Below are 27,621 nucleotides of genomic sequence, written 5' to 3'. Positions count from 1 at the left end.
CACAGAGAATTCAATAGGTAACTACAATAAGGATATAACCATTTCTCTTCTGCAGCTATATCGGAGGTCTAGTCATAGAAAATCATGTGTCAGCATGAGATTTATGAGACATATTCCTACTTTCAGTTTATCAGCATACCTTCAAGGGCACAAGAGAGTTTATTACATCTATGGTAAAAATATTAAAATGATTAACACATAGCACTTTCCATTAGTATTATACAAATGCCCAATTTAGCCTTGAACACTGTCTCTTATTACGCTTGATATTTAATGTATGTCCCAAGGAAAGATTCTGTGTATCAATTCTTTTAACTGATACAAAGGTCATTCTCAGAAAAGGGAAAACAAGATTATAACCATAGGTTGTTGGTTATAATTACCAAAATGTATAAGGAAAAATGGGAAAGAAAAACTCTTAGAATAGTCAAATTATTATTAAGCTTTGAGTTAATATTATGCTAAACTTACCATAGAAATTCACTTGTTAATGCACCTTAAGAAATGTCAGATTTTAATATGGAGAAAAGTTTATTGCCACAAATATTTACAGATCCCAAAGAGTAGTGGTTTATAACACAAACGCTGCTGTAACTTTAACTAGAAATACATAACTATGCATGATCTCTTGAAGAGATGCAAACCCCCACATATGGCAGCAGAGCCATACAATTAAGAAGATATATTTCTCATGTTTTACAGCCAAGATGATACATACTATTTAATGTTCAATATGAACTTTAAAAAGTTTTAGGGCTTTATTTTACTCTTTAGTAGTCAGAAAAATTTTGGGGGGGAAAGTTAGGCCTTACAGAGTTCTACCGTAGTAGAAAGAATAATTTTCAACAAATTCTCACTGATGACTAGCTCAGAATATTATAGTGGACTTGGAAAGAGAAGGGAAATTTCCAGTCCAAATTCTATAAACTAACATGTTCATGACTTGCACACTTCCATATTTGGTCAGTCTTTGCACATGAAGAGAAACAGGCTATTAGGGTCGACATGAGTCTTTATAATGTCAAGTTTAAATTTCTACTCAATACTGTTTTTGACTTACAAGTTTTCTGAAGAATAATGATCTCAGGATCAACACAAAGCTTAAAGGGGTGGGGATGGTGGAGATGACTAGGTAATCAGTTTATACTAAAAAAGCAGTAGCTACGAAGTTGACTCAGTGGTTTGGTTTGGTTTTGTTTTTCAGGTCTATCCATAGGCATCAAGTCCTTAGCCTTGTATTTTCTTTCCCCAGGATCTAACTATGAACAAGGCAATTACATACACAGCACCAAAATGTCAGAAACTCTGCTTTACATACATTAACACTTTAAAAATATTTCAGTTCTATCTCCAAAAAAGATTTAACTAGCTATAGAAATAATCACTGAAAGTATAGTTTTGTCAAGAAAGATCATTTAAGAATGTTGTATTCATTTATTCCACATGCTTGAGAAGTCTAATGATATCTGATTATATTGAAAATTACAAAGATAACACTATGGGCAGCCTATGTCAGAAATATAGTATACCAGTGTTTTTATAAAGATACTCAACAGTAGCACTGATTTAAACTAATTATTTTTTGAAGCCTGTATTCGAAGGTTACTTGTTAAAACAATTACTGGGAAATGATGAGACCTTCAAAGGTTTTTCCTTAACTGGAAGCACACTGAAAAAAAGACAACGACTTCTTTAAAAGAAACTAGGCTGTAAAGTTGTTATATTGTGTGAAAAATCAGTCCCCTCACGTAGATAACTTAGATACAATGTCAATATACTTCTCTCAATATGCAGCAAAGATAGGAAACAGGTGTCTTCACTTTTTACAGAGTCCCTGTAAATTGCTAACAAAATACTATGCAAAAAATGCCAAAATACATATAGCTGATGGGTTAACTTTCCAGACAAATGTATGTCTTATTAATGCCAATGAGTTAACTGTAAAGTGAATTACAAAACTGAATGAAAAGGAAGTGTACCACAAGATAGCAATAATTCAACTTTATGAGTTTGAGTTAATACTTTGTATTACAGTTACATGTGAATTTTACATGTTACCAATACATACAAGTCAATCATGGATACAAATCTTATTAATACAAACTAAAGTCTACAAAGGAAGCTTATAAAGATCTCTCTCCCCTATTCATTCTCAGTTTTTATAAATTAGCTCTACTTTAAAATTTTCAATGTTTATTAAATAGCACCCTGTACAGACTTGAATTAAGGCAACAGGTCCTTCTAAAAAAAAAAAAAAAAAAAAGTTGGATGTGTACTTCTTTGATACCTAAGCTTTTTTCCCCAAAAACTTTTCAAGTAACAGTTTAATGTAACAAATACAGTTCCATTCTCACTCCATGTTTTTTTTCTTCCTAAATAAACAAAGCAGCTGGAAACACACACACACACTCACTAGTTATTAGTAGTATGTGAACACAGGAGTTGATTTGAATGAAAATATTAAATTGTGAAACCTTGTCCCTGACATTTTTCCCATTGTTTTAAAAAAGACAGGAGTACAAAGATCTCAAATTCAAGTAAATCATGATTTTAAACTAACGGAACACTACTAGCGGGAACACTAGTAGCATGAGCACTTAACACTGTCTCCTAGGACATTTGCTTCCAAGAAAAAGAATCCTTGAGTAACAATAGGTATGTAGATGCGTATAAAGCAAGAGCAGATGATAAATAGTCTGGATAGTACAAGAGTAGGGACAAAAGTACTTCCAGGCAATGGACAGCGAACTCCTGGAAGGCTGGGGTTATCCTTTGGCTCAACACATAAAACCTTGAAGGTTGCTAAAAATCAAAAGACACAGCAACGAGGTATTGAGGCGGATGCTTCAACTAGGAGAGAATGGGATGCCAGGGACACTAATTGCAGGCGAGGAAAATGAGACAGAAAGACCAACATGAGACGGCAGGGCGACACCGAAAGAAAGCAAGTGTTTCAAATTAGCCGCAGCCCAGCAAACCAGCCTGAGGCCCAAGCCAGCCTAAGCAACAGACACAGGCCTTGTGAGCGATAGGGAGAAACTGAGGCGGAGGGAGCGGCCAAATTCCCAAACAGGACCAAGCTCAAAACACGAAAGTCAAGACACAAACCGGCTTTGCTGGGGGGCCAGAAGAAGGGCCAAATATGCAGGACTCGGAAGACAGACACCTACCCAGACAGGGGGAACCGGTTTGGGCAGGGGCTGCCAGAGCGTCCCAGCCTGCGCATGCGCCCTCTCCCCTCCGTCGCAGCTCCCCCTCCCCCCCAATCACGGCTACCCTCAGAACTCGGCCCGTCGAGGGAGCAAAGCACAGCCCCACCGGCCCAGCCCCGCAGGATGAGAAGACAGCTTGGCTCCCTGAAAGGTCCGTCGGAAAACCCCCCCGGGGTTGATGGATAGAAGGGAGAGAGGAGGAGGGAAACGCGGCCCTACCCGAACCCGCCGTCTCCTCCTCCGCTGCCCGCCGTTCGCCGTCCCGGAGGCTCCGCCGCCTGGGCCTCCCCAGCCGCCCTGCCCCCGCCCTCCCCGCCCCCTTACTCACGTGAGAGCGGCTCCTTCCGCCCTCCGCACCGCCTCCTAGCCCATCTCATAGGCCCGCGGCCAAGACGTGCGTCCCCATTGGCCCAATATCGGCAGTGAGGCGGGGTTTCCTCTTCACCGCGCTCCACCTGGGCTTTTGCCCGCCTGAGGACCGTGAGGCTGCGCGAAGTGCGCAGGTTGGGAACTGGCTCTAGAGCTGTGGTCAGTGTCTGGGCTTGGACTGGCAGAAACTGTGGGACTGCAGGTGGGACTGGGAGCAGGACTGGCGGCGATGAGCGCGGGCTGGGTACCACCTGTTGAGGGTAGGTACGACTCCAAAGAATACCGGTGCTAAAGCAAGGAATCCTCTGCTCACCTTTCTTGATCAAGTCCTGATTGAAAATGAGCACTTAACATGACTAAATTCACCTGGCGTTTAATGAGGGTGCATAGTGTGCCAGGGATCGTGATAGATCTTTTTACAAGCATCTAATTTAGCTTTACCACAAACCTGTGAAAATGGTATGCTTTTTCTTATTTTATAGAATAGTGCAGCCCAAGTTACAGAATCCACTGTAAAATTTAAAACTTCTGACTCCCTAAGTCCAAAAGCACTGGTACAACACAGCTGCGTTGGGGTACTTCAGGCACAGAAGAGGATAGAAATGAACAAAGTTGTTTCAGACTGACTCAAAGATGAGGTTTTATTTAAAAATCATTCAAAAGTGAAACATAAGAACAGTAGCAATATAATGAAATTTAAAGTCCCTGTCCTCAATAAATTCACAAGGTAGTTGGCAACAAAAACGATTATTAAAGGTGCTACTTGAGGAGTTTTTGGTTTTTTTTAAAGAGATGAGGACTCACTATGTTGTCCAGGCTGGAGTGTAGTGGCTATTCATAGGCAATTATATCACGCTGCAGCCTTGAACTCCTGGGCTTAAGCAATCTGCTTGAGCCTTCCAAGTACCTGAGATCACAGGTGTGCACTACCACACCAACTCTTAAGACTTGATACTTTATAACATAATTTCACATTCTCTCCCACTTTCCTTATTCAAATGGATAATGTTCTTTTTCTGGGGAAGGAGTCACCTGCAATGTTTTCTGGTGGATAGTGCATCGAAATTAACCAGACAAAAGCAATAAAAGAAAAGCTGATTTCTGTTACAGTCCCTTTTTATGAGTTATCTATTAAAACAGACATATCTGCATCCCTCCAGGAAAATAGTTTTCTGATCTCCTTATACACACTCATTTTAATGTATTCAAATACAGCTATATAATACACACTCATTTTAATGTATTTGATTAATAAAGTATTAGGAAGAAAAAAAATCCCCTGAACTCCTGAGAAAACCAAGATTAACTTTTGGTAACCATAATTTCATGTATTTCTTGATTCATATGTATACCCCAAATATATATGTCAATTTTCTACATTTTTTATATAAAAGTTTATTATACAATCAGTATAATATGCCTTGGAGAAAAACAGAAAAGAGAAACTAAAATAAACAATAAAAACATCGCCTTCCCACCATGAATGTTAATACTTTGGTGCATATCCTTTTGTGTTTTTTCAAAATGAGAACAGTTTATTAATCTGCTTTTATCAATTAACAATATCTACTTTATTTCAGCAAAATTTTCCTCTCATTTAAGTACTAGATCATATTTAAATTTTCTGTCAGCCTAAAAATATCTTTTTATCTTGGGAAAGTTGGCTTTCCCAAGTCAGTGATATCATTTCAGGAAAATTTCCTCTCATCTACTACCTAACTACAATCAAACATTCTGTTGACCAAATTATATTTTTCTACAACCAGTATTCCCAAATAAGTATCCAATCTAGCATCACACATTGCATCTGGTTATATCCCTTAAGTCTTTTTCAATATGATATTTAAGTGGCTCAGGCCTGTAATCACAGCACTTTGGGAGGAGGAGGTGGGAGTATCGCTTGTAGCCTGGTTTTTGAGACCAGCCTGGGCAACAAAATAATTTGCTGGGCATAGTGGTGCATGCCTGTAATCCCAGGTACTCGGTAGACTAAGACAGAGGATCACTTGAGTCCAAGAGTTTGATGTTACAGTGGGCTATGACTGGGCCATTGCACTCTGGCATGGGTGACAGAGTTAGACCTTGTATCAAAATAAATAAATAAGTAAATATGAAACTTAAGAAAAAATTTTAAAGATTAAAGTCTACATTGCAGAAATCAGGCCACTTGAAGTACAAAATTTTTGGATTTGAATGGTTGCTTCCTCAAGAAGTCATTGACAGCCTGAGCAACAGCAAGACCCCATCTCTACTAAAAAATAGAAAGAAATGATCTGGACAGCTAAAAATATATCGAAAAAATTAGCTGGGCATGGTGGCACATGCCTGTAGTCCCAGCTACTCCGGAGGCTGAGGCAGAAGGATTGCTTGAGCCCAGGAGTTTGAGGTTGCTGTGAGCTAGGCTGATGCCACCACACTCTAGCCTGGGCAACAAAGCAAGACTCTGTCTCAAAAAAAAAAAAGAAAAAAAAAAAAGTCATTGAATTTGTTCCTCTAAGCCTGTATTTACTGCGAAGTGGAGGTATACCTTGAAGGGTCAATGGATTCAAGTAAAACATTTTGGACTAGTACACATCATATGTAATGTTGTGTTATACTTGATGTTTCATTATATTAGATACAATATTATAGTATCTAATACAGTGATGCTAATATTAGCCACTGGATTAGTGATGATATACAAGCTGTTTTTATCACTGAGTCCATTTCTAAAATAGACTTTATATATAGTCTTTCTCAATGCCTACCAATGCCATATAGTCTAATATCTTATCCCATTCACAGAAAACTAATTTTGGTGTCCAAATGTGCTCAACTTTTTTCAGGAAGTGGTTTTGTAGCTTAGAATATGTGGTTACAATGTATGAGTGGAATATGGAGCTAGTATGAGATAAAACAATGTGGTAGACTGGAGCCAGAAAGGTAAGATCTTGGAATGCTAAAATGAGGAAACTGAAGTCTACTCTATATAGACGTAAGGGTGCCTTTGGATATGTTTAAAAACAGTGACAATATCAGATTTGGGTTTTTAAAAAGATCACTCTAGTAAGATTAGAGCAGGCAAAATAAGAGGCACATAGAACAACTTAGAGGCTGCCTAGAATCATGAAGGCTTGAACTAAGGAAGTAGAAAAGAAAAGGGAACAGGATTCAAGAAGTATGTAAAAAAGAAATATCTTCGAGTTTGCTGATTCTTCTGCTTGCTCAAATCTGCTTTTGTCCCCCTCTTTTCATTTCAGTTACTGTACTTTTTAAGTCCAGAATTTCATTTTGGTTCCTTTTTATAATTTCTTTCTTAAAAGATATTCTAATTTTGTTCATACATTGTTTTCTTGACTTTATTCATGTCTTCCTTTAGCTATTTCAGCAACTTCAAAATAGTTGTTTTAAAGTTTTTGTCCATTAAGTCAGACACCTGGGCTTCCCCAGGGACAGTTTCAGTTGATTTATTTGGTTCTTTTGAATGGGCCATACTTTTCCATTTCTTGGTATGGTTTGTGATTTTTTGTTGAAAACTGAACATTTGAATCTTGTACTGTGGTGACTCTGAAAATTAGATTCTCCTTCTGTCCCTAAGTTTGCTGTTTTCTTAAATTGGCTCTGTGTTGGAGATCAGAATCAGCCTAAGGTGGTAGCTTAAGGTCTTCTCACATCTTTTGTGAGCCTCCATCTTTCCCTAGTTATATACAAGTAGCTTTCTACTTTCCTGTCTAAGTGGTTGCTTTTGGACATCCTAATCCTTAATGTCACACTCCCAAATGGGGTACTAGGGAAACAAACAAAACAGGTGCTGTTCCCTTAAAACCCCTGGAAGCCAGTTCAGCTGGTGGGGTTGAAACAATGGTGGCCAGCCTCTGTGCCTGCACCTCAGTGATCAAAAGCAGCAATCAGCAATCAGAACACAGATAGCCAGTATTTGGAGGACAAAGTTCCTATTGCCCACTCTGGCTCCAGCAAGCCACACCACGAATGTGGATACATCTGCCTTCCACAGGGTTAGGGGGACTATGAATCAGTAGCTGCTATCACGCTAAAGGCTAACGTTGATTGAAATTAACCTCAATTTACCAGCTAAGCTCTCCCTTGCAAGATGCAAGCATTCAAGTAGACTTCAGAGTTCCAAAATAGTTATTCAGAGAATTTCTGCAAATACAGTCGTTGTCTAGGTGGAGAGACGGATTCCTTGTGATTGCTACTCCATCTGAAGAACAGAAAAAAAAAAAAAAAAAAAAAAAGAATGAAGAAAAGTGAACCAGTAAACAAGGCCCAAGGGACCTATGGAACACCATCAAGAGGACAAACATAATGAACTGTGGAAGTTCCAAAAGAGAAGAGAGAGGGGCAGAAAGAATATTTCAGGAAATAATGGTCAGAACTCTCCAAATTTCATGATTGACATAATGTACAAATTCAAGAATATCATCAAACTCCTAGCAGGAAATACTCATAAACCCATACCAAACACATTATTATTAAACTGTTGAAAGCCAAAGAAAAGAAAATCTTGAAAGTAGCAAGAGATAAGCAACTTGTCACATACGAGGGATTTCAATAAGATTATCAGCCTGTTTGTCCTCTGAAACCTTGGAAGCCAGAAGGCAGTCAATTGATATAGTCAAAGTGCTGAAAGAAGAAAAAAACTGTCAATGGAAAATTCTGTATCTGACAAAATTGTCCTTCAAAAATGAGGGAGGCTGGGTGTGGTGGCTCACGCCTGTAATCCTAGCACTCTGGGAGGCCAAGGTGGAAAGATCGTTGGGGGCCAGGAGTTCAAGACCAGCCTGAGCCAGAGTGAGACCCTGTCCCTACAAAAAATAGAAAAATTAGCTAGGTGTGGTGGCACACACCTGTACTCCTCACTACTCAGGAGGCTGAGGCAGGAGGATCCCTTGAGCCCAGGAGTTTGAGGTTGCAGTGAGCTATGATGATGCCAGAATAAGACTCTGTCTCCAAAACAACAACAACAACAAAAGGGGCGCAGCCGGGGGAGAAATAAGAAATTCTCTGATAAACAAAAGTTTATTACCACTAATATTTCTTTTTTTTATTTGTTTGTTTTTTTAACCAGAGGTGGAATCTGCATACCACTAATATTTCTGCTCTTCAAGAAATGCTAAAGGGAATCCTTAAGGTTGAAATAAAAGGACACTCAAGAGTAACTCAAAGCCATATGAAGAAATAAAGATCTCTGGTAAAGATAAACACATTGGCAATTATAAAAGCAAACATTAGTGTAATTATGGTTTGTAATTCCACTTTTTGTTTTCTGTGTTTTAAAAGACAAATGCATAAAAAATACTCATCTAAGTTACTGGACAATGTATAAAAGGATGGTATCTGTGACATCAATAACAAAAAGGAAAGGACAGAACTGTATATGAGCAGAGTTTTTGTATGCTACTGAAGTTAAGTTGGTATGAATTCAAATTAGGTTGTTATAACTTCTGGATGTTAAATGTAATTCCCCATGGCAACCACGAAGAAAATACCTATAGATTATACACAAAAGGAAATGAGAGGGGAATCAAACATTTCATGACAAAAAAATCAACACACACACAAAAAACAGCAATGTAGGAAATGAGGATTTAAAAAGGTATAAAGCACATAAAACACAAATAGCAAAACGAGAGATATAAGTCCCTCCTCATCAATAATTACTTTAAATGTAAATGGCTTAAACCCTTCAATCTAAAGACAGAGGTGGGCAGATAGATTAAAAAAAATATGATCCAACCAAAGCTGTCTACAGGGGACTCATAATGGGATCCAAAGACACAAATAGGTTGAAAGTAAAAGGATAAAACAAGATATGCCAGGCAAATTGTAACCAAAAGAGAGCTGTGGTGGTTACAGTAAGATTAGACAAAACAGACTTTAAATTTAAAAATGGCTATAAGAGATAAAGACAGACATTATATATTCATAAAAGATTAAATAAAGCAAGATTATATAAAAATTATATATATTTTCATACCAACTAACAGACTCTCAAAACATAAAGCAAAAATGGATGGAATTAAAAGGATAACAAACAGTTCTACAATAATATTGGAGACTACAATACCCTATTTTCAATAATGGGTAGAAGAATCAGAAGATGAGTAAGGAAATAGAGGAACTGAACATCATAACATACCAACTAGATCTAACAGACATAACAGAACATTTTATTCAACAGTAGCAGAATACACATTCTCCTCAAGTGCATGTCAGATATTTGCGAGGATAGACCATATGTTAGGCCAAAAAATAAGTCTCATTAGATTTTTTATAAGATTAATATCATACAAAGTATCTTTTCCAAGGAAAACAAGATGAAGTTAGAAATAAATAATAGAAGGAAAACTAGAAAATTCACAAATATGTGGAAATTAAACAACATGCTTTTAAACAACACGGGTGAGTCAAAGAAGAAATCAAAAGGGAAATTAGAAAATACTTAGAAACTAAAGAAAATAACATAACACAACATTACCAAAACTTACAGCCTGAGTGAAAGCAGTTACCAGAGGGAAATTTATAGTTGTAAGTTACCACATTTAAAAAAAGAAGGATCTCAAATCGATAACCTTAAGGAACTACAAAAAGAAGGGTATATTAAATCCAAAGATGATAAAAGGAAGAAAATAAGATAGAGCAGAGATAAACAAAATAGAGAATGGAAAAACAGCAGAGAAAAATCAATGAAACTAAAAGTTGGTTATTTGAAAAGATCAACAAAATTGGCAAACCTTCAGCTAGTCCGATGAAGAAAGAAAGAAAGGACATGAAAATAACTAAAGACAGAAATGAAAGTAAACACATTACTACTCTCAATACAGAGATAAAAAGGATTATGAGAGACTACTGTGAACAATTATATGCCAACAAATCAGATAATCTAGATAAAAATGGACAAATTCCTAGAAACACACAAATTACCTACACTGACTTTATGAAGAAATAGAAAATCTCACAGACCTGTAACAAATAAAGACATTGAATCAGTAATCAAAATCTCCCAACAAAAAAAGGTCCTGCACAAGAGGGCTTCTCCAGTAAATTCTATTAAACTTTTTAAGGAAGAATTAACAACAATCCTTCTCAAACTCTCTTGCAAAATTGAAGAGGCAGAGCTTCCTAATGTATTCTATGAGGCCAGCATTACCCTGATACCAACACCAGATAAATGCATCACAAGCAAACAATATTATAGACCAATATCGATTATCATCAATAAAACATAAACAAATCCAATCCAACAACATATTAAAAAAATTATTCACCATGAACAAGTGGGATTCATCCCAACTCCAAGTGTGGTTCAACATAAAATCAATCAATGTAATACATCACATCAACAGAACAAAGGAGGGGGGACACATGATCATCTCGACTGATGCAGAAAATGTATTTGACAAAATCCAATGACCTTTCATGATAAAATCTCTCAGAAAACAAGGAAAGATGGAAAATTCCTCAAAATAATAAAGGTATTTATGACAAACCCAAAGCTAACATTATACTCAATGGTTTAAGATGAAAAGCTTTCCCAACATCAGGAATAAGACAAGAATGCCCACTTTCACTGCTGCTGTTCAACATTGTATTGGAAGTTTTAGCCAGAGCTAGTAGACAAAAACAAAACAAAAAGCATCCAATTTGGAAAGGAAGAGGTAAAGCAATCTCCATTCACAGACAATACCATCTCATATATAGAAAATCCCAAAGCATCCATCGGAGAGCTATTAGAGCCAATAAACAAATTCAGCAAAGTTGCAGGGTACAAGATCAACATACAAAAATCACTTGTTTCTATACACCAGCAATGAACAATATGAAAAGATAATTAAGGAAGAAATTCCATTTAAAATAACATTAATTCCATTTAAATTAAATATGCTGAAAGCTACAAAAACACATTGCTTTCAGCAATTATGAAGAAATTAATGAAGACCTAAATAAATGGGAATATATTCTATGTTCACAGGCAGGAAAACTTAAAATTGTCAAGATGTCAATACAGTACTACTCAAAGTGACCTACAGATTCAACACAATCCCTACTCCAAAAGCCTGTTTCAAAGAAATGGAAAAGCCAATCCTCAAATTCACATGGAATTGCAAAAGGCCCCGAATAGCCAAAACAATCATGAGAAAGAAGAATAAAGTTGGAGAACTCACACTTTAAGACTTCAAAACTTATTACAAAGCTACAGTAATTAAAACAGTATGGTATTAGCATAAGGGTACACACACACGTACTAGAATAGAGCACCCTGATATAAACCTTCATATACACAGTCAATAGATTTTCAACAAGGGTAGCGAGGCCATTCAGTGGGGAAAGGACGGCCTTTTTAACACGTGGTGCTGAGAAAACGAGACACCTGCATGCAAAAGAATGAAGTTGGGGATAGTTAGTGGTGATGGAAACACATCATCATTAATGTACACAATGTTTTCAATTTTAAAGCCATTGGACTTTACACCTACAAATGATTAAAATAAAATGTTATGCATATTTACCATAATAAACACCCTTCCCCCGAAAAGAAATGAGGAGGACCCAGTAAACAACTGGATTGGCAACGAAAGGGGCTCTAAAATGATACTCAAGTTTTTTGGTGGAGAGGAATGCATGGATGATACCGTTCACCAACACAGGACTACAAGAGATAAGCAGATCAGGTCTACAGATAAACTTAAGATAATTAAAAGGTATATTAACATTAAGACAACCAAATGGAGATGCCTTCTGCGCAGCTAGCTCTGGAGCTCAGGAGAGTTATCTGGGCTGGCGGGAGAAATTTGTGAATGGTCGGTCAGCACAGTGGTAAGTCATGGGAAGGCAAGAGATTGCCCTGTTAATGAGTATGAAGGAAGAAGAGCCCCAAGGCAAGATCCCTGAGAAAACCAACCCAATGCAGGAAATACACTGCTTTCTGATTTCCGGACTCTAGCGCGGCGAGTCCCCATTTTTAGGCCGGATGGACTTACCAAGGCTGAAGCGCAGAGGCGCCCTTTAGGCCCACACAGGCAGCTGACCGTCGAGGCCCAACTCGAAACCAGGCGGTCAGGAGGGGGCCTGGGGCAGCTGGTCCTTGCGAAAGACACAGGCCCTGAGCTGCTGACCCTAAAGGGCCATAGCACCTCGGGATAGCAGGCAGAAACGGTAGCGCCAAGAGTCCTGGGCATTCCGTTCGCGCCCCGCCTACAATGCGGAAAGTCCCTCGCGGGGCCCCGTTGTCCTCCGAGCCTTCCGATTGGAGGAGAGGACCATGGGACCTGGAAGTTGTCTTTGTCCGGCCAGGGCTGCCCTTCCGGTTCCGTTGGGTCCCCCTTTGGCTCGGGTTCCCTGCCCCTCCCCCTTCCCGGAGCCCCGAGGGGCCGGAGCTCCTGGCGTTGCGGGATCCTGACGGCGGCCTTCCCTTGGGTCTGTAAGTGCAGAGGCGGCCGAAGCGCCGGGCTGGGGTGTGGGGTCTCTCAAAATGGAGCCCCCTTGGGGCCCTGGATTGGCTGGGACTTGCACTGGGATGGGGGCCGAGGGGCTGGCCTAGGCCCTGGGGGACTTGAAGAACCCCTGGCCTGGCCCACGCTGCGGCCCGCCCCTTTCTCTTCCCTGCAACTGAAGTGGGGATCCTGAGGATACCCCAGGGACCGCCTCCTGGGATCCCAGTCGAGGGCCCAGCAGTTGGCTTGTAAGCCGGACTCTAGCAACTTCTAGGAAGTGCCAGAGCTGAGGCCCCTGAGAAAATGAGCCTCAGGAGCCAGCCCAAGGCAAGGCCTTCCGTGCCAGATCCGCGAGAATCACTATGAATGCTAGGTTACTCTTTTGCTGGGGTTTCCCCCGCTTCAGCCACTGGCCACAGCACCTTTTATAATTACTGGTGCTAGTCCAGGCACTGGGGATTCGTATCGTTAAAATTTTCAGGGTCAAGGTTGGGAGTCAGATATAAATAAATAAGTGCTCCTGCAATGTATATAATCAGTCGTATGTGTATGAACTGCTCAAGGGGCAGATGCTGGGAAGACTTTAGAAAGAAAGTGACGTCTGAATTATACTTCTTGGCGAGGATAAGGTGCTGAAGAGCTTTTCAGGAGAAGGAACAGTTGCAATGAAGAAATGACTGAACATACTTGTGTGGGAAGAGGAGGAAATGGTGGGGGGAGGCCTCCTGTTCACAGGATGGGATTTGAGGCTGAGAAAATAGACTGAGGTCCAGATAGTGCAGGATTTAATCCTAAAGGACATGGATAGTTTTTTGAAGAATTTTGAGTAGGAGACTGATATGGTCAGATTTGCACTGCAGAAAGTCATTTTGTTCTCTAGAAAGCCTATAGAAAAGGAAATTCTATTAACTGCATCTGGACTCTTTAGCTAAAGGCTAAGAATTCTTACTGGAGATTCTTTTGAAGGGGTAATGGAACCAACCTGGTGAGAGGCAATGAAGTCTTGAAATACAGTTATGACAGTGTTATTGGAAAGAAGGCAAGTATGCTGAAGATAATTATGTCAAGACTCCATAATTAATTGTATGTTGAAAGAGTAAGAGGTACCAAATCTAATTCTTAGGTTTTAGGCATTTGGCATTTGAAAAATGATGATGCCATTATCAGAAATAAAATCATAAGCTTAGTGTAGATTACAAGACCATTTTTTGGACAAGTTGAATTAATGATCTAATGGGATAGCTACATAGATCTGTCCAGCACAGAGCTGGAAATGCAAATCTGTAGCTGAGCCTAAATCTTATGGCTAGAGGTAAAGGTTAAGCCATGGGAATAGTGGGAATAGCTTGCATCAGGAAGGAAATATTGAGAAGGATGAAAATCTGTGTGGTAATGGTTGCATTTACGAAGCGGAAAGAGGAATTGGAGCTAGTAGTAGTCAGTAGAGTAGCAGAGGTAGGAGATCAAGTGTAAGAGTTCAGGGTTCCAGCTACCAAGAAGACCCAGAAATCAAGAGAATTTTGAGGAGCTGGATCAATTCATGCAGAGCATATGGGGAATGAGAAAAAAGATTGCATTACTTTATGAGGAGGTCATTGGTGATGCTTTAAAAAGAAATTTTAGTAGACTAATGAGGTGATGATGTATGAAATATTAGGAACCTCAACTGGTTTGGTGTTAAATGGGAATGAGAAAATGACACATATGAAGGATTTCACAAAGAAAATTGACAGTCTTCATTTGTTTACCTAACACATGTGTATAGAGCACATTTAACACTAAAGTCTTTAAAAAATTAACTCATTTAATTTTCCATAACAACCCTATGACATAATTTACTTTTTTTTTTTTTTTTTTTTTTGAGACAGAGTGTCACTCTGTTGCCCAGGCTAGAGTGCTGTGGTGTCAGCCTAGCTGACAGCAACCTCAAATGCCTGGGCTCAAGCAATCCTTCTCCCTCAGCCTCCCCAGTGGGTGGGACTACAGGTGTGCACCATTATGCCTGGCTAATTTTCTCTATTTTTAGTTGCCGGGCTAATTTTTTTTTTATTTTTAGTAGAGACAGGGTCTCACTCCTGGTCAAGCTGGTCTCGAACTCCTGACCTCAAACGATCCTCCCACCTTGGCCTCCCAGAGTGCTAGGATTACAGGCGTGAGCCACTGTGCTTGGCCAGTAACCTATTGTTGATAGATAGGAAAACTGAAGCACTGTGGTTCAAGGTCACATAACGAGTAAGTGGTTGAGCAGAGTTTTGATCCTAGGAAATATAGCTCCAGATTCCATGGTTTAACCCATTTGCACTATGCAGTGACTGAATATCGAAGTCAAAGGAGTGGGAAAAATTTAAGCAAAAATAGGCTCATTGTTAAAAATGGAGAAGCTTGGAAAGGAGACCCAGGTGGAGAAGAAGGTAGGTAATGGATTTATGCTTGTGTTATACATTTCATTTTTATTTATTTCTTCCTATCTTAAGTCCTTTTCCACTCTGTGTCAATTTAGGTAAATTTCATCCACTCTCATGCTTTCATTTATCACTTACCACTTATAATCAGGTCGCCTCTTCAGTTTCAGACCCATATCTACCCAGCTAACGGATCTTCACCTTGATGTCAATAAGGCTTCTCTGGCTCAACATTTTTAAGACCAGACTCATGACCATCCCTTCCAATATTCCCTAGCTTATTGAATGATACTCAGTCAAAGATATGCAGTCCCTCAAACCAAATATCTTGGAGTCATCATGACCCTTCCTCTCACGTTCCCTACCTTGGTCACCAAGTTTGTCAGTTCTTGTTTGAAATGTCTCTCAAATCTGCTTTCTTCATCCATATTATCATTGTCTCTATTTAGGCCCACAGCATTTCTGTCTTGATCTGTTAGAGTAGTAGCATACTAAAAGGTTTTCCTGCCTCCATGTTCACTGTTCTCCAAGCCATTCTCCATAGTTTGTTTTTTGGTTGTTTTTTTTTTTTTTTTTTTTTTTTTTTTTAACTTACTGAGTTTTAGACAGTGCAAGAGGTTAGGCATCATGCATTTCAAGGGGACTGGGATTTAGTAATTCTTAACATAGGTAATAAAACATTGAGAGGCCAGACAGGCTTTCCAAGGAAGTAAGCCTTGAAAAAAAATAACAAAAAGTCAACTACTGAGCTTTTAAAGATATACTTCCCCTTATACAATTTAGTGAAACCTTGAGGAACAGGCCAGCAAAACAGTGAGATCGTAGTTAATAACTTGCCTACTTCTGTACAACAGTTTAAAAACAATAAACTAGATCTATATTTGTAAACAAATAGCTCTCAAAAACAATAAGTGGGAAAAAAAGTAAGTTGCAAAACAATATGTATAGTTTATATATAAGAAACATAAGTTTATATTTTCTGTAGCTAGGCATGTAGAAGTATTATTTTTAAAATGGGGAGAGAGAGAGTTAGGAAGGATCAACTTAAACTGAAGACTGAGTAGTAGACAGTTAGGAAAGGGAATTTTATGTACAATGCTTAAAAATGTTCCAAGAAGTATGTATTTCTGTATATATTACTTACAATTAAAAGTCAAAACAAAACAAAAGAGTAAGAACTTTCAGAATGTAGCGTCATGAAAGCTAACTGAGAGAAGAAAAAGATTGAGGTTTATACAGAGAAAGGCACTAGTATAATAAAAACTCTTTGAAAAAAGGGCATATGATGTTTATGAGTGACAAAGTTTTCCAAATAATTGTGAGAGCTAAGTTGAAAGATAAGAGTATTTTTATGAGGTAGATGAGGAAGCAGACTGATAGGTAGCTTAGGAGTTTATTATACAGATAGAAAAGTTTTTCTTATTAGTTATCAGAGGCATTTGAGATAAGAAACTATTTTCTCAGGCCTGGCACTGTGGCTCACAACTGTAATCCCAGCACTCCGGGAAGCCAAGGCAGGGAGATCGCTTGAGGCCAGGAGTTTGAGAACAGCCTGGGTGATGTAACAAGACCCCATCTCCAAAAAAAATTTTTAAATAGCTGGGCATGGTGGCATGCATCTGTAGTCCTAGCCACTCAGGAGGTTGAGGTAGGAGGATTGCTTGAGCCCAGGAGTTCAAAGCTGTAGTGAACTATGATCATGCCACTGCACTCCAGCCTAGGTGACAGAACAAGACCTTGCTTCTAAAAAATAAAATAAAATATTTTCTCACTACCCATAGTGTAGCAATGAATGTTGTCCATCATAGTATATTCACTAGTCATTCCCTTTTGATTACTCTTGTGTGAACAAAGGGAAAATTTCAAATCTGTTATGATTATGGACGAATTATGTAAATACAAATGAGAAAGTTATCGTAAATGACAATATTCTCGTTGCATTGATATTTGAGAAATGGTCATTCAAAACTTGCTATTAGAAACTCAGTAGTATTCAAATTTAATCTCAATAACTCAGGTAATAAATAGATAATAATGACCTGAGTCATGGCAATGACAATAAGAATGGAGAGGGAGAATTTGGGGATCGTTCTTAGGAAAGAATGAACAGAATCTGGTGACCACGTTTCTATTCTACCCGATCAGTTCTTTACTTACGTTATAAGAACCTCTGCTAAAATCTAGAATTATGTGAGTGGTTTTTGTGAATATTATGCATAATTACTACCATACTTAGAAGTTACCTATAGTTGGGGATTCTGCAATAAAATATGTTCATAATTTTTATTCTCTGCTTTATTTGAAGATGGCATTAAGTTTCAGTCTACAAAGATAAATACACAAAAGATGGAAAATAACAAAGTTAAAACAGATAAGAACAGAAAATATAATAAGGAAAAGGTCATAAAATGCAATCAGGAATATCGGTAATGCATAAATGCTTGCCATTCAAGTCCTCTATACTTGATACAAATTTGGCTTTAAGTTGTACTTTTTGTTTTTAAACATAAACCTTTAATTGAAGCATAACTAAAATATACAAAAATATATATGATTTTCTGGACCTGTGTTTGTGATACTCAATATGAGAAGGGAAATCTGAACTGTTAAACAATTAATATAATATTATCCTTTTTTTTTTTGAGACAGAGTCTCGCTCTGTTGCCCAGGCTAAAGTGAGTGCCGTGGCGTCAGCCTATCTCACAGGAACCTCAAACTCCTGGGCTTAAGCGATCCTTCTGCCTCAGCCTCCCAAGTAGCTGGGACTACAGGCATGCGCCACCATGCCCAGCTAATTTTTTTTTATATATATATTTTTAGTTGGCCAGATAATTTCTTTCTATTTTTAGTAGAGACAGGGTCTCACTCTTGCTCAGGCTGGTCTCAAACTCCTGACCTCAAGCGATCCACCGGCCTCGGCCTCCCAAAGTGCTAGGATTACAGGCGTGAGCCACCGCGCCCGGCCAATATTATCCTTAAGATAAAATTTACCTACCCTAGTTGTTTCATACATGGATTTTGGCATTATGCAGCTTGGGCACAAGTTCCAGCTCTAACGCTTAACAATTTCCACCTCTATTAGGTTCAGCAAGTTTGAATTTTCTCACGTGCAAAATGGGAGAAAATGACAATACATACAATGCCTATAGAGATTTTTCAGGATTAAATTGGGTCAATTCAGGTAAAGCATTTAGCACTACACCTGGAATGTAGCAAGGACTCATTAAAGAATATGTATCATTTCTCTCTTTCTCTCTCTTTTTTTGAGATGGAGGTCTCACTGTGTTGCCCAGGCTAGAGTACAGTGGCATTATCATAGCTCACTACAACCTCAAACTCCTAGGCTCAAGCAATCCTCCTGTCTCAGCCTCCCTCATAGCTAGGACTACAGGCATGTGCCACTATGCCTGGTTAATTTTTCTATTTTTTGTAGAGATAGAGTCTTGGTATATTGCTCAGGCTGGTCTTGAACTCCTGGCCTCTAGCAATCCTCCTGCCTTGGCCTCCCAAAGTGCTGCGATTACAGGTGTAGCCACCATGCCTGGCCTCATTTCTCTTATTTTTAAATAAACTTAAGCCAGTTCATAAGAAAAACAGTTACTCTTTTTTTTTTTTTTTTTTGTGGAAATGGAGTCTCGCTATGTTGGCCCCGGGCTCAAGCAATTTCAAACTTCTGGGCTCAAGCAATCCTCTTGCCTCAGCCTGCCTAGTAGCTGGGATTACAGGCATGGGGCACCATGCCCATCTTTCCTTTTTATTTTAACTATTTTTTAAAAAGTGAAAGAACAAAAGTGTTTGTTTAAAATTTGGTTTAATATTGTCAAAACTATTTTGGAAACAAACCCTAGAAAGAGATTTTCCTACAGGTACTTAAAAGAGGGTATTGTGATAATGAAGAGCATCTCCACCATATCTAATAATAATTTCATGGAGAACATTAAGAATTCATTATTCTTCTGGTTTTTGTTGAATGAGCTATGTAAAGTGTAATGAATAGTTGGTCCTTGCCCTCAAATAACTTATCACTTTATTGGAAAGGGAAACCAGTGGCAGGAAACAATTAATGGACAAATTGCGTGGCCTGGAAATAAGAGTTTATCAAAGGGAGACAATAGAGTGGGCTGACACATGCTAAGGAAAACTTCTTTAAAAAACCAGAATACATTTTTCTAACATGCTTAGACTACAGCAAACTGATCAAAGCAAACACTTTACTGGGATATCTGTTTGGCTACTCCTGTTAAGTTTCTTGAGAACTGATGGATAAAGTACTACAGTCACGCGTTGCTTAATGACAGGGATGCATCCTGAGAAATGCGTTGTTTGGTGATTTGCTCATTGTGTGAAAGTTATAGGGTGTACTTATACAAACCTATGTGGTATAGCTTACTACGTAGATAAGCTATGTGGTTTAGCCAATTGCTCTTGGGCTGTAAACGTGTACAGCGTGTTAGTGTCCGGAATACTGTAAGCAATTATATTACAATAGTAAGTATTTGTGTATCTAAATAGATGTAAATACAGAAAAGGTACAGTAAAGATCCAGTATTATAATCTTATGGTACCACCGACTTATATTCGGTTTGTTGTCGATTGACCACAACATTGTTATGCGGCACATGACTATAAGTGAAACCATACTCCAGCTCCTCATCTTTAGGGCATCAAGGAACAATTATCTCTGAGGATAGTTGTCTAAGGCATTGTGAGTACTGTCATAATATAGGTAGAAGCAATTAATGCTCATTTTTGGGTGTGAGTAGGGAAAGACTGACCTGAGGGTATCATGATTAATTTTAATGCATTCAAGACCAGCTAACCTCTATAATACCACTTTTCTTTGGCCAGTCAAAACAAGTCATTTTTATAACTTTTTATAAATTGCAACATTCACTGCTCCAGTTCCAGAATGAATATTTGAAGCTACTGCAATTGCTAAAACTGATGAATAATTTTGCTGCTTTAAATTACTGATATATTCCCTGTATCTTCTAGATTTCCCTTATATTTGATACTATCTTTTCTGTGATGTTACATTTGCTTCTCTACATCCCTCCTCTCACAATATAGTTTTTATATTTTTTTGTGATTATTTATTATATGTACATTCAGAATGTCATACAAGGAAAAGCTTATATTTCATGTATATTTCTGTTAATATACCTGTGCCATATCAGTTCCTCCTAAATTTCACCTCTATCAATGACATTCTCATTCAGCTGAACTCCTAAGTTTAGAATCTTTACAAATTCCTTTTATTCATTCTCTATATCCAGTTGGTTACCAAGTTCTTTGAACTATCTTTTATTTTTCCTTGCTCCTTATTCCCATTTTTACTCCTTTCTAGGCCCTCATGGTCTCAGACCTATAATGCTTCTGCAACACTAAGCTGGTTTTCCTAACAGCAATTCTTCCTTCTTGCCACTATCAAACTAATCCTGTAGGTTCACCTAATGCAAACTGAGCACCTGCTGTGTGTTTAGTGCAATATTAGATGATGGGAATATATACCAGTTTAAACAGAAGAGTGTTTGGCCAGTAATGGGACAAGCAGTGTGGCTGCAATAAGAAGAATTCAAAGCAAAAGGGAAGAATATTTTGCCTTAGAAGATGCAAGTTCTCAGCATTAGCCCTATTGAATAGGGTTCTAATACCTCTAATACTATGAAACTTTCAGTTTGGAGGGGAAGGAATAAGTATTTAATAAAGTGTCTCGAGTGTTATGATAGAAGTACTATACTGTGGGCCCAGTAGTGACAACTCTTCTGCTCTAAGTGGTCAGGGAAGGCCTCTCAGAGGAAATAAAGGAGTCAGAATTGGCTAGAATGTAGTGTTCTAGACTGAGAAAACAAGTATGGTAAGGTCTGGAGTCAGTACAATGCTGTCATGTACCAGGTACTGAAGAATAAAAATCAAATCTGGACTCTGCCATCAGGAGATGATATTCTATGATCCTTTGTAAGTCAGTGTTACAGAAGTTAAGATTATAAAGATTGAGCTTCAAGGTTCAGATGTGAGTACTAGAAGAAGCTGGTTGTCTCATCTTTCTCTGAACTAAGGGGTTGATGAGTGCACAAAATTCAAGGTGAAATTCTTGATCCACTGATATTGTAGAACTCTGTCTCAAAGATAGACCTGATATACCTACTGATCTCATAGAAGACTGGTATATAAACAGAGAATGCCAATTTATTATTTTTGGAATGACTAGCTGACTGGAATTATGTTAGCATGGCTAATTCATCCCTCTCCTCTAGAGAGACACGTGGGAAGCCAAGTTATGAGAAAATCATTTGGAGAGTATGGAATCAGAACATGGAGACTTTCTACAAAGGAATTGGTATATAAAGGAATCAATATGCAGAGAGTTTTGGGAAAGACACTTTCTCCATTGTTGAATGAGTTTTGCCAGTGTTTGCCTTAATTATTATTATTATTATTATTATTAGGTTTGGTTGATTAGTTTATACTAAGGAGGTTAGTCTTCATACAGGACACAATGTGAAGTCACTGAAGGATTTTAGGCAGGGATGAGTTATAATCAGATATGTGTTTTTGAAAGATGATGTGGTGGTGTACAAGTTGGATTAGAGAGACTAGAAACTGAAAGCCAAGGAAACATCTATGAATCAGTTCTAGTAGTCCACATGATGAATAATGATGGATAAGTAGGGATAAATAGGAAAGAACAGAATCTAGTAGGGATTGATTAGATCAACATTCAGATTCCCAAAGTAGCTCATCTGGTTTTCTGATAGGAAGTATTTTTTAAACTTTCTATATCAAGAAATGTTCCTTGAAAGAGAGTTTAGATTTGTCCAGAATGGACAGGGTAAAGAATTGTGCCTTTGACATGATCCAAACATTGTCCTGTTAGGTCTGTGACTTTCATTTTATCACAAAAATATGTATATGAATAAATTCCTACCAGTTTAAACAGATAAGGGTTTGGCCAGGAATTGGGCAAGCATTGTCACTGTAGTTGCTTAAAATACAAAGCAAAGGGAAGAAAAGAGTGTTTTGTCTTAGAAGAATCAGGTTTACTGTTTCACACAAAACAATATAATTACTTGTGTTGGGATATTTTAGTTTTTGAAACCTGATAGAATTCTAATTTGAGAAGTGAAAAAATACTCTTGGACTAACTCAAGCACTGTTCTTGTATTAGTTGTTAAAAAAGTTGAGTGAATGCCAGGTTATTTACACTTATGCAAGTCCACTCTTTAAATGCAATTGATTGATGTTTGTAAGGAGTAATTTTTAACAGCCTTTGAAAGCTATTATAGTAGCTTCCTCTTTCAAGGAAAATTTCCATTTAGACACATACAAAACAGATATGACAATACAAATTTGTTTTTGGAAGGTAAATCCAGCTTTCTTAATTGTTTAAATTTCCTTAAATTCAACCTTTTTACATTTCTGTTCTTTAGGTCTGCCAAAATGTCTGAAAGATCAGATCTCCTTCACTTCAAGTTTGAAAATTATGGAGATTCAATGTTACAAAAAATGAACAAATTAAGAGAAGAGAATAAATTTTGTGATGTTACAGTTCTCATAGATGATATTGAGGTACAGGGGCATAAAATTGTGTTTGCTGCAGGTTCCCCCTTCTTAAGAGACCAGTTTTTACTGAATGATTCCAGAGAGGTGAAAATCTCCATATTACAGAGTTCCGAAGTGGGGAGACAATTGCTCTTATCCTGTTATAGTGGTGTGCTGGAATTCCCTGAGATGGAACTGGTAAATTACTTGACTGCTGCAAGTTTTCTTCAGATGAGCCACATTGTAGAACGGTGCACGCAGGCCCTGTGGAAGTTTATAAAGCCAAAACAACCAATGGATAGTAAAGAGGGATGTGAACCACAGAGTGCTTCTCCCCAGTCAAAAGAACGGCAGGGAGATGCCAGAGGCTCCCCAAAGCAGGACTCACCTTGTATTCATCCATCTGAAGACAGTATGGATATGGAGGACAGTGATATTCAGATTGTTAAGGTAGAATCTATTGGGGATGTATCAGAGGTTAGAAGTAAGAAAGATCAGAACCAGTTTATTTCTTCTGAACCCACTGCTTTACATTCATCAGAGCCCCAGCACTCCCTGATAAATTCAACTGTGGAAAACAGAGTAAGTGAAATAGAACAAAACCATCTCCACAATTATGCCCTCTCTTATACAGGCAGTGATAACATCATCATGGCCTCAAAAGATGTCTTTGGGCCTAATATTCGAGGTGTAGACAAAGGTCTACAGTGGCATCACCAATGCCCAAAGTGTACCAGGGTGTTTCGTCACCTGGAGAACTACGCCAACCATTTAAAAATGCACAAACTCTTTATGTGTCTACTCTGCGGCAAGACTTTTACTCAGAAAGGCAATCTTCATCGACACATGCGTGTGCATGCCGGAATTAAACCTTTCCAGTGTAAAATCTGTGGGAAAACCTTTTCTCAGAAGTGTTCCTTACAGGATCATCTTAACCTTCACAGTGGAGATAAGCCCCATAAATGTAACTATTGTGATATGGTTTTTGCACATAAACCAGTTTTGAGGAAACACCTTAAACAGCTGCATGGCAAAAACAGCTTTGATAATGCCAATGAGAGAAATGTACAAGACCTCACAGTGGATTTTGATTCTTTTGCATGTACAACAGTCACAGACTCTAAAGGGTGTCAGCCACAACCTGATGCAACACAGGTCCTGGATGCAGGTAAACTGGCCCAAGCTGTCCTGAACTTAAGGAGTGATAGTACTTGTGTGAATTGAGTAGGGGCTTCATGCTCACCACTCGAACTGACTGAGAATGTGGCAATAGTCTCAGTCTTTATAGGAGTGATTTTGCTAGTTTGACTTCTCCAAAGCCTCTATGTGGATGGTAGGGGTGAGTCAAAGCACTAGTAGACCAGGCAACTTACCACTTGGAGTGGTTTTGCCTTCTGTTTGCCCTATCCCATTTTCTGTTTTGAATTATTTATCCTGTGATGTCTGTTTTCCTTTCCCAAGGAATAATTCCATTTGTCTACCTAACGTTGACTTATGTCTTTGACTGACAGTATTTAGGCTTTTCACTAGGCACATTCTGAAGGTACCAATAAGTTGATAACATCACCTACTCTCCAGTAATAGATGCTAAGAGAAGTAATAATATTTTTCTTTGGTAGAAAATAGACTGAGATATAAGGTGATACTGCTTTTGACCTAAAAATGTGATAGAACTTCTGGTTGCCTATTGATAATTCCTCCGTGTCTGATAAATGAATGAATCTGCTTCTTACCATTTGTACTTGTCTTGGAGCTGGCTATAAAGAAGTATGTTGGTTTGTTTTGTGCTCTTCGACAGTATCATAGCCCATCTTCATTTCACTGAATTTTTCACATAGACCAGATTACAATCTTTTCAGCAACACCTACAGGCAAACAGTGAGGGATCATCATGAGGAGCATAATCAGCCAAGGATAGAAGTACGATTGTACTGTAGCACTTAATTGGGAAAGTTCCCTGGTAACACCTCCCACCAAGAGGCCAGATGCTTATAATTAATGTGCAACTTGTTGATGCTTTTGAAATCAGGATTGCTCCAGGCACATTTAAGATATGCTAAAGTATAAAGGTCTCTCTAAAAAGAGACTATTTGGGATTCTCTGAATTTTGTTTCAGAGTTTAGCTATCAGAAAGGTGAGTTTGGCCATCAGAATTTTGTCCAGCACACTGTAAGAGTCTCTGGATTTTCATTTCCTGGTGTACCTTAATTTCTAAAATGGATGATAAAAGTTAAGTGGGACACAGAAGGCAATCAGAATTTTGCAGTTAGACATTCTTAAAGGTACACTGTCCCACCTTGCCGCCTTTGATAGATTGCTAATACAAAGTTAATCTTTAAATATGGGAAAACAAAACAACTATTTTTCCTCAAGCACATGTCATACTTTAGACATAAAATTTTGAGTCATATTTGTTTCTGACCTATGAGTTAGAGTTAGATAATAGTATTTAGAGTCCTTAGAGAATCTTAAGAGACCATTTATTCCACCTGTTTCACTTTAAGTTGGGGTATCCAAAGCCCAAAGATGTGGCCTGGCCAAGACTGGCCAAGGATAAATAGTGACTAAATGTGAGCTAATGTCTTCTTACTTCTTCTCCCTATCCCTTGGTTTAGAAAGATTTAGCACATAATGAAGAATAACAGTAGCAAAAAGTTCCCAGTTTGTTTTGCCTTTGTTTCCCTGTTGGCTTTCTGAGACAGGCTGGCTTTTGTCAACAGAATATCACAGAGGAATTTGTGTTAGTTAATTAATTTTTAGTTAGATGAATATTATATTATTCCCAAGCAAGTAACTGATTTGCTAGGTGTTGGTAAGGGAGGGAAAGGATGAGTAAGAATGATGTGGGAAAGATTCAACTGTGAAATTAATTTTGTATGGAAAACTGTGTATTAGTTACCATCAGGATTTTCTGTTTTTATTTTTGAGCTATAAGAGTACTTGTACAGATAATCCAAAAATTTGGCTTAATTTGTATAATTAGAGGGAATTCTTAAATTGTTATAATTTGATACATTTACATGTATCATTATCATCACATGCAAATTATTATGTGAGTCAGATTTGAGGTGTAATTTGTCTTTTGTTCAAATGTTTAAAATGACAGTATAGTTGAGTGGTAAGACCAGTAGGTATCTCATGCCTAACTACACTCATTATATTGTCTAATGATGTTTCCTAGCATTGTGATTTTTATATGATCCAGCCAAAGAGTACCAATTCTATGCAACAGTGAAACTCTACCCTGTCAACCATCCAGTGTTTTTGGTATTTTCTCTGAACATCGTTTCTTCACGGGGAAATTTTAATTTGGAGTGCTTCCTTTGCTCATATTCATGTCCTGTTTTTTAATATTGGTTTGAAGACTAAAAGGCAGGGGTTCAGATAAGATTGGTCTCTTTGGTTGGAGACTATTTCTGGGTTCATTCAGTTATTCAAGAAACATTATTATAAGGACCTACTGTTGCCAGACACTATACTAGATACTAGGATATAAAGGTAAGATTGATATAGTCCCTGCCCTCATGGAGCTTATAGTCTCATGTGGTCTTAGTGAAACAAGGTTTCAATTTGTTTTTATACTAGGAATAATAAAGAAAACTGCCTTGCTTTCTTTGATCACTTAAAATTAGCATCTTTATGGTTTTGTATCAGTAAAACTTTTAGTTCTCACCTTTTGCAAATGCAAACCACTGAAGTGATTTACAGTCTCCTCCATTTCTTGGCTGGAGAAGTGTTCTGTTTCTGTGAGACATTTTCTAATTTTGGTGAGACTTGACTTTTCTCCTTTGCTTATACGTATTTGTTAGGATTATATTGCAAAGAGGTCAAGTTACTAATATTAAGTACATTTTATAGAGGAAGATGGCTTTCAAAACTAGTCATATTCCTGTAGAGGAAGAAGATTCTTAAAACCTTAGTTATTCAGCATTTGTATTTTATGAATCCCCAGGATAACTAAAAAGGAGGACTTTCTTTACCATAGTTTGGTTTTTGAAAAAATTACTGTGTCACAGTTATTTATTTATTATTTAATTTTAAAGACAAACTCTAAACTGAAGTGGCTCTGAGGTAAATCAGATGTGATTTTAATTTGTTTTAGTTTATTAGGAGATCTATAAATGGAAGGTGACCAGTGTCACTGCTTCTAACATATTGTCCTAAACAAGCCAGAACATTTTATTTCAGCTCATGAATAGCTGTTCTAAATCTGTTGTATGTTAGACATACTATGAACTACCTCTTCACTTATTATGGGGAAGTTTCCTTAATAAAAGTATGACAATTAAAGCTCTGCTGTCAGTGGTTTATTTTCTCACTCTCTCCCCTCCTGCTTTCCTTTTTCAATGGCTGGAATATGAATCCAGGAATGCCTTCTTCGCTTGTATTCTTTATAATACGTATTAATCAGGCATGCTGAGCTTGTCTTCAGAAGAAAATATGGATTAACCAGAAATTAGTTGTTTTTAGAGTCAGTTACTTCCAGGAGAACCTGTTGACTGAGGCAGTAGAGCAACTGCTTTTAAGAATTGGTTCAGACATCCCTCCATTCTGCAAATACTTGATGCCTACTAAGTGCTAGACTTCAGGAATGCAAAGATCAGTAAGCTGCTGTCTTAAATACTTATGCCTAGATAGGACACAAATAATTTCAATACAGTT

General features: G+C 38.0%; 2 protein-coding genes across 3 annotated transcripts in view; one reads left to right on the top strand and one right to left on the bottom strand.

The window, feature by feature from the left end:
* RABGAP1 (RAB GTPase activating protein 1) overlaps nt 1–3,488 on the bottom strand; it is a 143,743-nt gene extending 140,255 nt beyond the window's left edge. Inside the window, exon 1 of the mRNA XM_069476753.1 lies at nt 3,432–3,488. The gene's annotated coding sequence lies outside the window, so the exon portion shown is untranslated. The remainder of the gene's footprint in view (nt 1–3,431) is intronic.
* Nucleotides 3,489–12,926: 9,438 nt separating this feature from the next.
* On the top strand, nt 12,927–27,249 carry ZBTB26 (zinc finger and BTB domain containing 26). 2 transcript variants are annotated; one of them, XM_069474649.1, is made up of 2 exons: nt 12,927–12,998; nt 22,848–27,249. In XM_069474649.1, exon 2 carries the CDS (start codon nt 22,858–22,860, stop codon nt 24,181–24,183), a length of 1,326 nt encoding a protein of 441 aa, XP_069330750.1. In that variant the 5' UTR covers nt 12,927–12,998; nt 22,848–22,857; the 3' UTR covers nt 24,184–27,249. The 2 variants fall into 2 exon arrangements, with proteins under 2 accessions (XP_069330750.1, XP_069330749.1); XM_069474648.1 differs by having other exon boundaries at nt 12,927–13,002.
* The last annotated feature ends 372 nt before the right edge of the window (nt 27,250–27,621 follow it).

Source organism: Eulemur rufifrons, chromosome 7, assembly GCF_041146395.1.
Source record: "Eulemur rufifrons isolate Redbay chromosome 7, OSU_ERuf_1, whole genome shotgun sequence".
NCBI classification, from domain to species: domain Eukaryota; kingdom Metazoa; phylum Chordata; class Mammalia; order Primates; family Lemuridae; genus Eulemur; species Eulemur rufifrons.
This window is presented reverse-complemented; position numbering and strand designations above follow the sequence as displayed.

Bases quoted from the DNA above. Each gene is read 5' to 3' on its own strand.
- ZBTB26 (XM_069474649.1), top strand. From the start codon at position 22,858: ATGTCTGAAAGATCAGATCTCCTTCACTTCAAGTTTGAAAATTATGGA.